The 14,640-nt window shown below is 51.4% G+C and overlaps 1 protein-coding gene across 1 annotated transcript in view; it reads left to right on the forward strand.

Moving 5' to 3' along the window:
• The first annotated feature begins 762 nt into the window (after window positions 1–762).
• BTBD16 (BTB domain containing 16) overlaps window positions 763–14,640 on the forward strand; it is a 43,283-nt gene continuing 29,405 nt past the window's right edge. The window contains exons 1-7 of the mRNA XM_045879223.1: window positions 763–786; window positions 2,881–2,939; window positions 3,095–3,211; window positions 4,661–4,840; window positions 8,779–8,852; window positions 11,002–11,145; window positions 14,389–14,478. Coding sequence (XP_045735179.1) covers window positions 763–786; window positions 2,881–2,939; window positions 3,095–3,211; window positions 4,661–4,840; window positions 8,779–8,852; window positions 11,002–11,145; window positions 14,389–14,478 — 688 coding nt within the window. The remainder of the gene's footprint in view (window positions 787–2,880; window positions 2,940–3,094; window positions 3,212–4,660; window positions 4,841–8,778; window positions 8,853–11,001; window positions 11,146–14,388; window positions 14,479–14,640) is intronic.

Genomic DNA, 14,640 nt, shown 5'->3' on the forward strand with positions numbered 1-14,640 from the left:
CAGGAGCCTCCTGCTACATACACACAGTGTTCTGGGCCCCGAGTCTTTTAAAATGAGGGTCCTTAGAGCCAGCACTCAGGTTCTGAGGTCAAGACCCTCCCACATGCCAGGGCCCCGTGTCTCTGGGTCTACTTTCCATTCAGGGAGGTGAAGGTCATGTCCAGGGTCACACACAGCTAGTCAGTGCCAAAACCAGGGTCAGAAATGGGGGTTCTTTCCTGTGTACCCTGCTTTCTGGGCTGAAATGGGCTCTCTGGGAAGCTGGGAAGCAACTCATCCCTGGGATGTTCAAGAAGATGGACATCCCACCAGAATCCCCCTGTAACTGGCACGGGAGATTTTGGTACAAGGTGGTTCTGGCTGAGAGCTGTGCTCAATGGAGTTTGGTGTCTGAGCCACTGAAGAAGGCCTTTGCTCTTGGGATGTCTGGCTTGTCTGAGCCCGTGGGGCATATATCCCCACACACTGGGCACCACCAGGAAAAGGCCGTTAGGGAAATGAGCTGGGAGCCATTTCCATTTATTTGTGTTGGCTCTCTTGCTCTATGGGGGATGTATGTACAGAGGGTTTGGGGGATGAGCTGAAGGCCAGACCCTATAGGGAGTGATAGACACAGACAAGGCCAAGGTCCTGCTTAGGGACACTAGGGAGTATGGCACCCTGGGATGCTTCCCACGAGTGGCCACTAGAGAGCGCCCAAGGGCAAGCTCTCCGCTGTGCCCCAGACCTGGTGCCTGGAGGGTATTCCTGGGCTTGCCCATGATGGACAAGGTGGTCCAGGACAAGGTATTTCAAACTCTTTCATTGAAACCTTCCATGGGGACCCACATTCCAGGGACAGGTAGCTGAGAAAAGTTTGGAGTGGAGGGAGGAGAGCAGCAAAGCGGGAATCTGTCCATCTGTTGAGATGGGATTATGACCCACAAGAAAGAGATACACACACGCATACATGAACACGTGTGTATGCACACACACAGACACACACACACACATGTTCATCCATGTGCAGAGAGGTGGGTAGGGGTGGGTACATCCAGTGATCCAAGTCAAGAGACGTCTGTTGAGCACTTCCTAAGGGCTGAGTCCGGTTGTTGGGTCCCGTGGGGAGGTGGGGATGGGCAGGCCACCATAGAGCACCCCCCACAGAAACTCCTCCCAGCGGAGTGTAGGTGTCAGGAAAGGTAGAATCACAGATCAGAGGGTGAGGAGGGAGGGACATTTAGAGATGCCTCTTCTCTATGGAGTGTGTTATAGTTTCTAGGACTCGGTTACAAGTAGGCAGAGCACTTACCTTCCTGTTTCACTTTGTAGTTTATGACTAGGGAAAGGCTGCACATGAAGAGCCTGGGGGAAGCCTGTCCTGGGTCTCATGAGCTGCACCGACTCCTGGCTGTTCTTACTGTGGCTGGGATTTCCGTGAGTCCGGGGGTGGAGGTCCAAGACTTTGATGGACCAAGATTCCGGGCATGATGGATATGTCTCCAGATCTCCACCTCCTAGTTTGGGGCCTGGGCTTTGCAGACCAGGTCACTGAGCCCCTGGAAGGTTCCACCATGGCCCCCGGCATGAAAGCTCTTGACTTTTAGTCAGATCTTCATTCCCAGAGGGAGCTGATTAAAAATCACCTATCCACAAAATAAATCCCCAGGCATAGTTTTAATAACGTAAAACTCTCCAATTCTTTATTTTTTTTTTTTTTAGATTTTATTTATTTATTTAACAGAGAGAGACACAGCAAGAGAGGGAACACAAGCAGGGGGAGTGGGAGAGGGAGAAGCAGGCTTCCCGCCGAGCAGGAAACCCGATGCAGGACTCGATCCCAGGACCCTGGGATCATGACCTGAGCCGAAGGCAGACACTTAACGGCTGAGCCACCCACGTGCCCCCAAACTCTCCAATTCTTATTTATGTATTTTTGTCAAAACATTTCTAAACGGCTGAGCCAGAAATAGAACACCCCCAGAATGCCAAGCCTGGCAGGGATCTGAGAACCTTCCAGCGCAATCTTCTCATTTGACAAAGGGGGCCTGAGGACTTGAGGCTGGACACTCCCTGAGCCCCTTTTAGCGGCTCTTCCAGGTTACCCCAGGTGCTGTGAGGAGACGTGGCGCCACAGGGCAACAGGGCTGACACGGGTCCCCCACGGAGCCCAAAGTCCCCAGCTGTGCTGAGACAGGAGAACAGGAACAGGAAGTGCTCAGAACCTTTTCCTGATGTTGCCGTGGTGCCCACAATCGGGAAACCAAGGGCAAGCTCCCCTGCCGAAGCACCTTGGCCCCTAAGAAGAAAAGGGTGAGCCCCAGATGTCATGAGCGCTCTCAGGGTTCAGAGTCAGAAGGCGAGCAGCCCACAGCGATCCTGTCATTCAGAGACCGAGGCCACAAGAGTGCTTCTGTTCAACAAGTCTCTCCTGTGAACGCACCGTGGCCACGAGGACACTTCGAGACGTACGTACGGCTGGTGTTTTCATCCCCTCTGGAGACGGAGGGCACCCCTGTGACGTGCGCTGGCTGGACTAGGTAGGCAGGGGCTGCGGGGGCTCCGGGCGGGGAGGCGGGTGGGCCTGGAAGCCGGGGGTGGGGGGCCCCGCAAGGACCAAATGGCCTGACCAGCCTACTTACGGACCTCCTCCGGTTCCCGTCCCTTGATAAAGGGGCCAGGAATGGTGGGTTATCTCCCATTTGGCTCTTTCTGAGCCACATTTCCAGCCCAAGAGCAGAGAAGAGAGTCTCTAGATTTGATGAATAACCCACCCTGGAAGTTTACTCATTGTTACTGTTTATGGCAGCAAAAGAGAGACTCTTCAGGCCAATCTGCTGTTTTGAAGAGCCCCTCTGGAGAGTTTCTGAAAATGTAAACCTTGCCCCTTTTGTCTTCCAGGTGTTTCTTCCCCCCTCTTTTCATAATCACCAGTACCGTCCAGGAAAATGCTGCATCCGGTGAGTAAAGCAGTTTACAGGCGGCCAGGCAGTGCGGGCAGCAGGAGCACCTGCTTACAGCTCTGTCACCACGTTTGCACAGGGCACGGGTCGTGCACCACTCACGACCCCCAGCTTTATTGGCTGACCCTGCTGTCAGAGCCCACCACTCACAGGACTGCATCTAGATTCACATTCCACAGTGTTCGATCGCCCGCCATATTCCAGGCACTAAAGCGTGGTTCCCAAACTTCCTCTTACCATTTTAACATCATCGCCTTCGCCATCATCAGGTGAGGACCGAAAGGCTCAAAAGGTTAAATGACTTGCCCAAGGCCATACAACCTGTTAGTGGCGATAACAAGATTTGACCTTGAATTCTCCATTCCCTGGCCCCTGGTCTCCCCACCACCCTGCTGGTGACTGGCCTGGCTTAGGAACAACCGCACCCATTCCTGTGGGTCCGTCATGGTACACTTTCCCTGGCTAGCTTTCCTTGACCCACCACGTCTGAGGCTTACATCCATGCTGAATATTCTACTGCTCCCTTAAGGAAACTGCTAAAGCCCTACGACCTCAGGAAAATATCTAAGCAAAAGTCCCTGCCCAGTGGCCCAGCTGTCCATTCCTGGGTATAGACCCAAAAGAATGGAAAACAGGTGTTCAAATGGAAACTTGTACACAAAGGTTCACAGCAGCATTTTTCATAATCACCGAGAGGTGGAAAAGACACAGGTGTCTATCAACTGATGAACAGATTAAAAAACATGGTCTCGGGGCGCCTGGGTGGCTCAGTCGTTAAGCGTCTGCCTTCGGTTCAGGTCATGATCCCAGGGTCCTGGGATCGAGCCCCGCATCGGGCTCCCTGCTCCACGGGAAGCCTGCTTCTCCCTCTCCCACTCCCCCTGCTTGTGTTCCCTCTCTCGCTGTGTCTCTGTCAAATAAATAAATAAAATCTTTAAAAAAAAAAAAAAAAAAAACATGGTCTCCCCACATGGTGGAATATTATTCAGCCCTAACAGGGAATGAAGTTCTGATACCTGCTACCACAGGGAGGAACATGGAAAACATGCCAAGGGAAAGAAGCCAAGCCTAAAAGCCCACATGTTGTCTGATTCCATTTACATAAATATCCGGAATAGTAAATCCTTAGAAGCAGGAAGCAGATTGCTGGTTGTCAGGAGCTGGGGGGAGGGGTATTAGGAGTGATGGCCTGATGGGTATGAGGTTTCCTGTTGGGGGAATGAAAATGCTCTGAACTGGATGGTAGTGATCGCTGTGCAACTTTGTAAATGTACCAAATGCCACTCAATTGTATGCGATGAAATGGATAAAATGGTGAATGTTACATTTTGTGTATTTCACCACAATAGAGAGAAAAGCAGTCCCTACCCAGGATCTCTCAGGTTGGTATCTCTCTGAAGCCCAAGTGAGGATAAGCACGTAATGAAGAGTCTCTTGAAATATCCTGTCCCTGCTCGTGGGTTCTTCAGAACCACCCGCAAAGAAACAATCTTTCTTCCTGACCTTTGGCCTCTGGCACCTTCTGTCCTAGATCCTAAGCTCCAAATTACTTTGTTCCTTGAACTCCTCTGTCTGCTGAGTACGATATTGGCCTTCGGAGAATGGCTCCTGAGAAATACTCACCATGTTTGAACATCAACCAGCGTTTCAAAATGTGTCTTGCTTTTCTCTCTGTTGTACACTTTGGAAAACCTGGCATTTGGCTGAGGTTAAAAAAGGATTTTCTCCCTTCTTTTGCTTCCCAAACAGCACAGAGCTCGGCTGGAACGCCGAATGGTTGGCTCAACCAACCGGTGGCGTTTTCCCAGAGAGCCTTTCTCTGGGGACCTGCTGGGACTTTCCCAGATGTGCAAGGCTTTGAACGTGGACTTTGAAGAAGCTTTGAAGAACCCAGACAGGTAGGGCGATCAAAGGCCCACGGCCGGGAATGCCCCGGGGGGGGAACCCCATTTCTGGGAAGGACCCCGTGGTTGGGCCGCTCTACCTGGGCGGATGGGCTCATCTGGGCTGCTGTTGGGACCGACCTTCAGGGATGGACAGCCTCAGCGTGACCACTTCCCCTGAGGATGTCTGTGAGTGATAAAAATGTAGAGAGAGACTGACCCTTTTTTTTTTCTCGATTTTTCCTTTATACTGGGAACTTTGGACCCTAACAAGATTCTGTTATGTTTATCAACTGATTTGTTGACAAAGAAAACTTAGCTAGTCCTGGCTTAGAGTCCAACCCTATCTCTCAAATTCATATTTCCCCCAGTCATTTGGCTCCCCATGTGTGAGAAGCTGGTTCCTCCTTCTTTCCCAAGGAATTCTAACAGCTGGCTTATAAGGAGCATTACTTCTCCCTGTGGCAAGTTCTCTCTGGCCTCTCCTGGGACATGGAGCTGGACCCCATTGCAGAAGGAAGAATTCGCTTCCCGGGTGCCTTGGACTTGACTCGATGCCACTGCCCCCCTGGGCTGGCGGTGCCTACCTCGTGAGCGTGCTGGAGAATCTACCTGAGCATGGCCTGTGCCCGTGGGCAGCACCCGGCGCAGAAGGGCTGCTCGCTCCCAGTTTGCCGAGCCAGTAGCCCCATCTTTCCTTTCTAGACCCCCTGGCCAGCCCTGCTTCAATCCCCCACCCCCTCCCAGGTGACTCTCTTACACACACTTGTAGATAAATGAAATCCATCTGCGGTTGGCGCCTAAATTCTCGGATGACCCCAGCTTAGAAAAATTGAGTGCTGTGAGTTGCTGTTTGGGGCATTAGCCTTAAACTATCTTGAATTTATTTTCTATTGTCTATTTATTTTCTATTTTGTCTGGTTAGGGCCTTGAAGAAGTCTTAGGGTTAAAACGCATGCTGTTCCTTAGAGGTGTGGTAGGACCAGGCTGGGGAGGCCGGCACTGGAGCGGGGCCTGGGGATACAAGCAAACTGACCTGGAAAGCTGATGAGGGTGACTGGGTAGTAGGAGCAGATGTCTCCAGGACTCGGCCTGTGCAATCGCTGAGCTAAGCTGGCGGTGGTGGCCTGAGGGGGGGAGCACAGAAGCCCAAGGATGGTGGCAGTTGTCAGGGCTATTGAAAGTAGCCTGTCAGACAGGGTTAGAATTCCTTCTCCTCCATTTACTAGCTCTGTGACCTTTAGCCAGTGGCTTAACCTCTCTGAGCCTCAGTCTCCTCACCTGTGAAATGGTGATAAGAGCATCTTTCTAGAAGTTATCTTGAGGATTAAATCAGACCGTACCTTGAAAATGCTTAGCACTGTGTCTAGCAAACACCCTAGATGATCTGTAAATGGAGCTTTTATTCGCCTGAACAACAGTTTTAGTTATTGGTCCTGGTGATATCATTTTGGGGTGCGCCAGCCCTCTGCTGTGACAGCCAACAACTCCATTTTTCATTCTGCCTTTTACCACCTTCCCCCGAGGCAATGCACGTTGCCTGCAACATGGCAAGCACCTTGCCTACAACACACAAGTGACGCAGGGTGCCTCTCTACTTGGTGATGCTAGGACTCGGTGGGTCCAGAGGCCGGCTGGGGCAAGGATGCACTCTGGGAAGGCTGATCACTCTTGCACCTGGTGGTCAGCTGATCCAGGCTCAGCTCTTCTCATCCTCCTCCTGAGATGGTGGACTCACCTGGGTATGGTCTTGTGCTGGCGATGGCAGAGGACAAGAGGCAAGCCCAGGGGCACAAGTACTTTCCAAACTTTCAGCCACATCACATCCGTTACCATCAAGGCAAGCCACATGGCCAAACTCAAAGTCAAGGGGCAGGACATCAAATTGGAGTTTTGCCAGTATTAAGCCAAAAGCCCTTTGATGGTTTGTTGCAGGAAGTCCTTCCATCCATGAGACACATAGAGAATTTTACCCCCTTTCCCCTCTTGTTTCTCTGTCATGGGTCATGACTGGGGAGATCGAGTCCCCAGCCTAATAGCATGCTCCCAGTTTTCCCATGTGCTGCATTATCCCAGGCCGTCTAGTCCCACAGAGTGAAGAGGACAATTCACAGATGCCATTTATTCCATTAACTTTTCCAATGGTCCTAAAATAAACCTGGCCCTTGGAATCTGCAGAGCCCACATGATAGATGGTATATCTTGGCAAGGACCCATGACACCAGGAGAAGTCAATGTGGTTACTTCTGTTGTCTGGCTCAGCTGATGACAGTGATGTTTGTGAGGGTAGTTGAGCTCATGGGCATTGCCCATAGTTTCCAAAGTTCATTGCTCCATTTTGAGATCACAGTCTGAACCCCTGACCTTGGCCAGCTCTTACTAGACATGTGACCCAAGCCACCAGAAGGACTGAGGCTGGCTTGGGTCAGGTCCACTACTCCCGTTGGATAAATACCTCAAGCTCTCGCTTCCTGGGGCTGAGTCACTAGTAGCCACCCTCTCCACTTGGAAAGGGCAGCATGTGGTCAGTGTTATTCTGGACATGGGTTCCCCCACCCAAGCCCCCCCTCTATGTACCCTGGCCACGAGGGTTCTTGGAACCCTTGGAAAACAGCATGGCAAAAGTGACACTGACCAGATGTGGTCATCAAGTGTCCTTTGGCCAGTTGGCTTTCTTGGGATGACTGTCTTCAAGCTGTGAATATGTGACTCAAACTTTTTTTCATGTCCGTGCTCAACGGGACGAATATAATGTTCATGAAAAGATATCTTTGTCATCATTCAGTCATTGAATGGATATTTATTGAGCACTTGCTGGGTGCCCATGCTAGGGTTCCAGCAACAAATGCCAAATTTGTCTTTGTGGAATGCAGTCTGGAGTAGAGGACACATGAGTGAACAGGCGACCACAAGACACAATAGAAGGAGTTCTGATGGGGGTAATTACAGGGCGGTCAGTGGAAGGACCACTTGCTCAGTCTCCCCAGAGAAAGCAACAGCTGAACTTATCTAGGAGGATGAGTAGGAGCTCATCAAGTGAAGAGGTCAGGAGGAGAGCACTCAGGGCCGAGGGTGCTGTGGGTCCAAGAGAATGAAAGCGAGAGATGGCGGGTTCAGGCTGTTGAGAAGGGCTGGAGCAGGGACTGTAGAGGGCCGAACCATGCTGAGGAGTGTGGGCTTCCCCCAAGAACCCTGGGGAGACCCTGAAGGGTTCTCGGCAGGAGAGAGACAAGAGCAGATCTGTGTTTCACATGGTTCTCAGGCTGCGGTGTCCGATGTGCATGTGAGGGGAGCTTCCTGGAGACTGGAGGCTGGCCATGATTTCAGGGAGATAATAATGGCTTGGATGCAGCTCACAGCAGTAAGGGGAAAGGGACATCTGATATTTGTCAGATCTAGGCAAGTGATCAGATGTGACAATAGTCCGCATGCTGGCCTGGGCAACTGGAGGCTGGTGGTGCCATTTGCTGGAGAAAGAGCACGGTTGGTTTGGGATAAAATCTGAGTTTAGTTTTTGGACACATTGGGACTGTGACATGCATAATCCCTAAACGGAAGTATTGGTGAGTCACTTCCCAAAAATGCCCAGAACCCTCTCTTCCTTTCTCTAGCAGATGTTTATGGAGTACTTACTATATGCTAGACATTGTCTTAGACACTCACTAAGACAGGAGTCACTCAGGCAACCGGATATAACCTCAGCTACCTTCCTGGTAAAGCCTACCCACAAACTGAAAACAAGAATCCATGTTTCGAGCCAGCCACCAGACAAAGCTTACAGTTTAATCAAACCGGCAGACAAATGGTAACCTAAGGAGACTCCCAAGGGGCAAGATATGATAAGCTAGATGAATGGATGCCTTAGGGACACTTACACTGGAATGATTCTTGTTGCGGTTGGAGAAAAACATCAGGGTTAACTCTTGAATTTTTTGTTTGTGTTTTCCCTTGAGGTTGTGTATTTCACAAATCCAGAAAATTTTCTCGGGAAACTTGAAGAACAAGACCATCCAAACTGGGGAGGCAGGTGAGTGCTTGTCACCAATGGATTCAGTCAAATGTCACAGCAGTCAGGGCCAGCTGTGGTTTCTACAGAAGGAAACCAGATGCTAGGCCAGCTCACTGGTCTGTAAGTCCCAGTTTCTGCCTGCTGCACACTACGTAACATTAAATAGGCACTGTAAATATTTGTCAGATACACCATGGGCTGATGAATGAAACCAGGCTTGACAAACACATGTTTATATGCTAATCGGTCCCAGGGAAGACAGACATGCTGATGTAAATAAATAGGGTTTGGATTGGAAGACTAAACAGAAGCAAGCATGGACAGCTCTTCTCTGTCCCTTTTAGCTCTAACCAGTCATGAGTTGGACATCACATCTGCACTTGTCCAAGAGGACTTTTCTGATTTAGAATAAAGAACCAGGCTAAGTCTGTCCTGCTGGGAAAAGGCTCATTGAACCTCACCAGGCCTGGACAGGCCAGCTCCTTAAAGGAGATTTTTTTTTTTTTTTTAAGATTTATTTATTTATTTTAGAGAGGGAGAGGGAAGGGGTAAAGGGAGAGAATCCTCAAGCTTCCTGCTGAATGCAGAGCCCAACACAGGGCTTGATCTCAGGACCCTGGGATCATGCCCTGAGCCGAAATCAAGAGTCAGCTGCTCAACTGACTGAGCCGCCCAGGCGCCCCCTTAAAGGAGATTTTTTTTAGATAAGCTGCCCGAGGTCAGAGCCAGCCTCCTTCCCCAGCGGGGGCTAATTGATTTCTTCTCACCTGTGGGTTCTGGTTGACTGGAGGCCCCGCGAAGTAGTCTGAGGTCATCTTGTGGCTCAGGGAGAAGACTTCTGGGATTGGGTGTGATGTCTCCCATGCATGTGTCCGTGTGAATGCAGATGCGGGTGTCCGGGGAGGGGACACGCTTTCTCCACAAGTCTGCTCCTGCCTAAAATCACCTTAACGGGAGGGATTCTTTCTAGCCCAGCACAACCAGAGGTGCCCCGAGATTTGAGATGCGAGCCCACATTCTGAACCCAGCATGAAACAGCATCATATGGTTGGTGAAACACAGTGTTACTAACAGGAGAGGAAAAAGGTGCCCGAGCTCACTCAGTCAAAATAATGGCAAGGCCCTTAACAAGTCGATGCGGCTCCTGGCTCTTAAGGTCCTACCCAGCACTGAGGTTAAGGGTTTGGGGGGATGGCCGAGCACCATCCTCTTCCCCCAGCTCTGCGCTGACAGGAGTCCAGCCTGCAGAGGCCCCCTGCCCACAGCCTCTCACGCCTCATGTGGCCAGGTATCCTTGGATCCTCCATCTGCCCTCCTGTCAAAGGCTCTCTCTTTTTAATCATCTATGCCATCCAAGGATGAGATAAAGCCCTTTGCATAAAGCCCCTTACAGTTTGCAAAAAAGCTCCTTTACTTTGTAATCCTGCTTCACACCTGTGAGCTGGGTTTTTTGGGGATCCCCACTCCCTCAAGGAAAGTGAGGCTCACAAGGACTCTGCCTCCTGGTGATGGGCCTTTGAGCTGCACTTTGGTGTCACCTTTCAGGTGGCCGATAACTAAGCACCAATGCCCAATAGCTTCAACAGGGGACTGGGTAGCGAGACACCTTCCCAGGGGAGACTTGGCGATGCTCGGAGACATTTGGGGTTGTCACAACTTAGTGGGGAGGGTGCCACTGGCATCCAGTGGGTGGGGGCCAGGGATGTTGCTAAGTAACCTACAAGGCACAGGACAGCCCCCCACGAGAGAGAATTATGTGGCCCCCAATACAAACGGTGCCAAGGATGAGAAATGCTGTAACGGGAAGGCACGGTGAGGCCCCCAAGAGTGTCCCAGCCAGTGTCCCTTCCCCATGAAGCCTTTCTAATTCCCCAACTGGAGGGCAGCTCATATGCCTCTAAAGTCCTACAGCTGTGGGTCAGCTGCTCTCTGATACTTATCTCTTTCTTTATTACCTTGTGAGGCTGCTCATTGTATCCCCTGGGGGCCACTTAGTGCCCTGAGTCTTCATTGTTTTGTTCCTGGAACAGCCCAGTGAAGCCCCCCCCGCCCCGGCCCCTACCCATCTGCTCTGTGACTGCGCTGGAATGGAAGGCGGGAGGGGTTGACATGTCTCTTGGAAGGGGCGCCATGAAACTGCCTACTCATCACGGCATTCTCTCCTTAGACGTGATTCTTACATGTCTCGGCTCCAAATGGGAACTCCACCAGCCCCAGCTTTTCCAGTCCAAGACCTTGGCCAAGCTCTACCTGATGGCACTGGCCCAGGGCACCACAAGCCCCACAAAGGAACTGGAGAGGCTTCTGCGAGGTATTTTCTTACTGGCACCCAGCATAGAGCCCCAAATGCCCTCTGGTTTGAGGGTCCCCAGCTTGGCGTTAGGTCATCTGTTTGGAGACCAGGGTCACTCCGGCAGATAAGAGCAGGGCCCATGGTGTGACCTCATCACATTAACCTCGGTCTGCAGCTATAACATGGGAATAATTGTTCTCACTATATTGCTTTGAAGCCTAGAGAAGGTAAATAGCTGTGAGGTTCTAGAGCATATGCCTGGGCACTCAGGAAATGTCATTTATTATTCTCATAACAACCCAATCCTGCCCAGCCAGCTGAAATGGAGACTCTACCTACTACCTACTTCTTTGAGAAGAGCGAACGGTTGTGTTGAGTCTTTTGATGGGCTTTCTGGAAGGAAGGCATAGTTCTGACATCTGGCTGGTTAGAGTTTTCATGTGTATGTCGATGTTATGTTTCCTTTGCTCTCTCTTTTCGTAACTTCATGTCATTCCATAAACTATTCGGGCCACTTCTTTCTTTCTTTTTCTCCTTTTTCAACCCTAGTAATCCCCAGGCTCCCCTCTCTGTTCCTTAAGTTCCTCTCCAGACAGACTGCCTTCTTTGGGTAATATAGATTGGCATCATTTCAAGATGACTCCTAAGCAGGTGCCATGGAAAATTCAAGGTCTCCAAAGCCAACCAGCTGAGCAGGCGGGTTGGGACTCCATTTCCAGGATGTGGCAGCAAAGCTCTGTTATTCCAGAGCCAGACAGGCTGGCCAGCCCCCCAGCTGCTGCCCCACCCTGAGCCTGGAGAGAGGGCCTGGCTGCCAGCCGCATTCAGCCCAGCCACAAGCCTTCTGACTCAGCCCTTCCCCACTGAGCTGCTGAGCTGGGAGCTGAGAGCAGGCTGCGGCATTCCCCAGCACTGGGACGACCCTCACACTCACGTGACAATCTTCTTTGCTCCTTCCAAGCGTTTGTCCCAGTGTCTTTGAGAGTGGGATTGAGCGTCTCCTTCTGTGTCCCCTGCGCCTAGGTCAGAACACTCCCCGGGCACCCAAGGAAAAGCCATGGAGATCCAGACATGAATGCACTGAAAAGCAAGAGAATTTGGAAAAAGAAAACGGAGTTACTGTTAATACTTTGGTCTTTGACATTCTAGAAGGGTCTCACTGAAAAGATTGGGCCCGGCTAAGACAGCCACTCTGCTCCAAGCCCCCTGCTGGAGGCTGGGCCTGCCTGGGGGGTATCTGGATAGGCGCTGAGATGAGAGCCCCTCCCCCTCACCGCGGCCCAGACTGTCACAACTTTCAGGGTCTGTGCCCAGTCCTAGGGATCGTGTGCCCATGGTGTTCAGTGGACACGGCCACCAGCCTTCGTGCTCCTGCCGAAGCAGGACGTGCCCCACAGTGATAGTTTGGATGGTCTCACGACTACTGCTTTGTGCGCTCCTGTCCTGGAGTGGTGGGTGCTGTGTGGAGACAGCCCCCCCGCGAGCGTCCCTGTCCTGGCCACGCACGGCTCTCCCAGCTGCTCATTTTCCTTCCTCCGAGAGTCCAGGATGAGCTGTACTTCAGCAGGACCCATTTATTCTCTAGGAGGAACCCCCAAAAGGATACGGTACTCTCTTACTAAAAAGGAACCACTTGGTTTCAGAGTACCTCAGAAGCACATGACTGAATTACTACTTTCCTGTTCGATTTTGAGGTTTTCAGTAAAACAGAGGCAACGTTGAAGTTCTGCCTCCCACTGACTCTGACCTAGCAGATAATATTCATTTCTTCCCTCAACAAATGTTGAGCGCTTAACTTACCCTAGGCACTGTGCTAGGAACTTGGTGTCAGGGAGTTGGGGGATGGACAAGCCAACCCAAAATGATGATAAAGCACAAGGAATAGCATGACCCGTCATGAGAGAAACTGCCACCTCCAGAGTGCCTTGTCTGTGGCCCTAGCATGGGTGAGTGACAGAGTGCCTCGTGCAGGCAGGAGGAAGTCCTAAATCCTGGAGGAAAAGGAGTCAGAGCAGAGAACAGGGCCTGACACTCAGCAGGTGCTCAATAAATACTTGCCAAATGAGAGGGTGAACGGACCAGGGGCCGTGAGCATGGTGAGGAAAGGCTCAACAGCCTTGCTTGCCCGAGGAGAACGGATCTTTGTTCTCCCCCTTTTCTCTGTGGTCTTTGTGGCTCGCAGTGTGACATCCTTTTTTGGATCCCGACTCGTGTCGTTTTTCATTACGTAGAACCTTGAGCTCAGTAGGCTTGGGATTCTGCTGACAGAATCCCCTCATTCTGTTAATTCGGCCGACATTTACTGAGGACCAGTGTTTGCAAGACTGGGGAGGGAGTGGTGAGGAAACCATCCAGTGTGCCAGCCCGACAGAGACCAGATGTGGTAACAGGTGGTGGTAATAGTGGGTCTGGGAGGAAAAATCAAGCCACTTGGGGGGAAGGTAGGGGTGGGGTGCCGCCTTACGTACGGAGTCAGGATCTCTGACGGGGAGGGCTGGAGCCCCGTGGCTCTTCTATGGAATAAGCCACGAGGAGGCAGTTTTGGGGTCCAGTGAGCCAGAGACTAGTGGTCTTGGGGCCACTGCGGGGGGGGTGCTTTGGCTTTGTTGCCAAGGGCTTGGGATGCCACTGGAGACCTGAGAGCCGTAGGTGTTGTAACTCCCATTTTAGAATAAGTGTGAGTGGCTGGGGGAGGTGGGTGGTGAATCAGGCTGCCCTTCCTGCCTGCTGGGAGCCCTTGGTGGGGCAAAGTTCCAACAGCCGCTAGGCGACTGCCTCCATCCCATGCTCGTCCTTTAGCAGGTGGTCACTGTTGTCCCATCTTGTGCCAGGTCTGGGCTGGGGATGCAGAGATAACAGAAGCCCACTCCTTGCCCTCAAACTGCTCACAGCCTAAAGAGAGAGAGGAAGGAGGTGGGGAGAGAGAGAGAGTGGGGCAGGGCCCAGTAAAAAATATCTCATGCACTGAGAGCATCCGTTTCCCAGTTTTGGCAGCCGTAGTGGCTGAGTGAGATGAGTGGGGAAGGTGGCCGAGGAGGGCACGAGAGCTCTGAGCTGTTTTTGCAACTTCTTAGGAGTCTTCAGCTATTTCTAAATAATCATTTCAAAAATGCATCCCCTAAACAAGCAAACAGAAACAAAACATGGAGCAGTGAATGCCAAGGTCAAGGCTGTACAAAGGGCCAGGGGACCGCACGCTGTATCCTACACAATTCACCGCAACAATCGGGTCCTGACATACCCATCTGTTTCCTTTACCAGCTCAGTTGCGTGGGAATGTCAAGGAAAGACCCCCCATAAAGAAGATGATCATTTCCTTGAAGATCAATGACCCCCTGGTCACTAAAGTTGGTAATGTACACCTGTCTTCTTATGCCGACAATGCCATTGAACCAACAGCCCTCCCAGATTTAAAAACAAACAATAGAACAACAAACAAGTGGCACACGGTGTTCAGTCCTTCCTTATTAGAAATAGCTGAGCGGAGCAGAGAAGGTGCTAGAGAGAGGTGCT

The sequence above is a fragment of the Mirounga angustirostris genome, unplaced genomic scaffold, assembly GCF_029215605.1.
Source record: "Mirounga angustirostris isolate CCGP_5_RB_7025 unplaced genomic scaffold, mMirAng1.0.hap1 SCAF_6, whole genome shotgun sequence".
NCBI lineage: Eukaryota > Metazoa > Chordata > Mammalia > Carnivora > Phocidae > Mirounga > Mirounga angustirostris.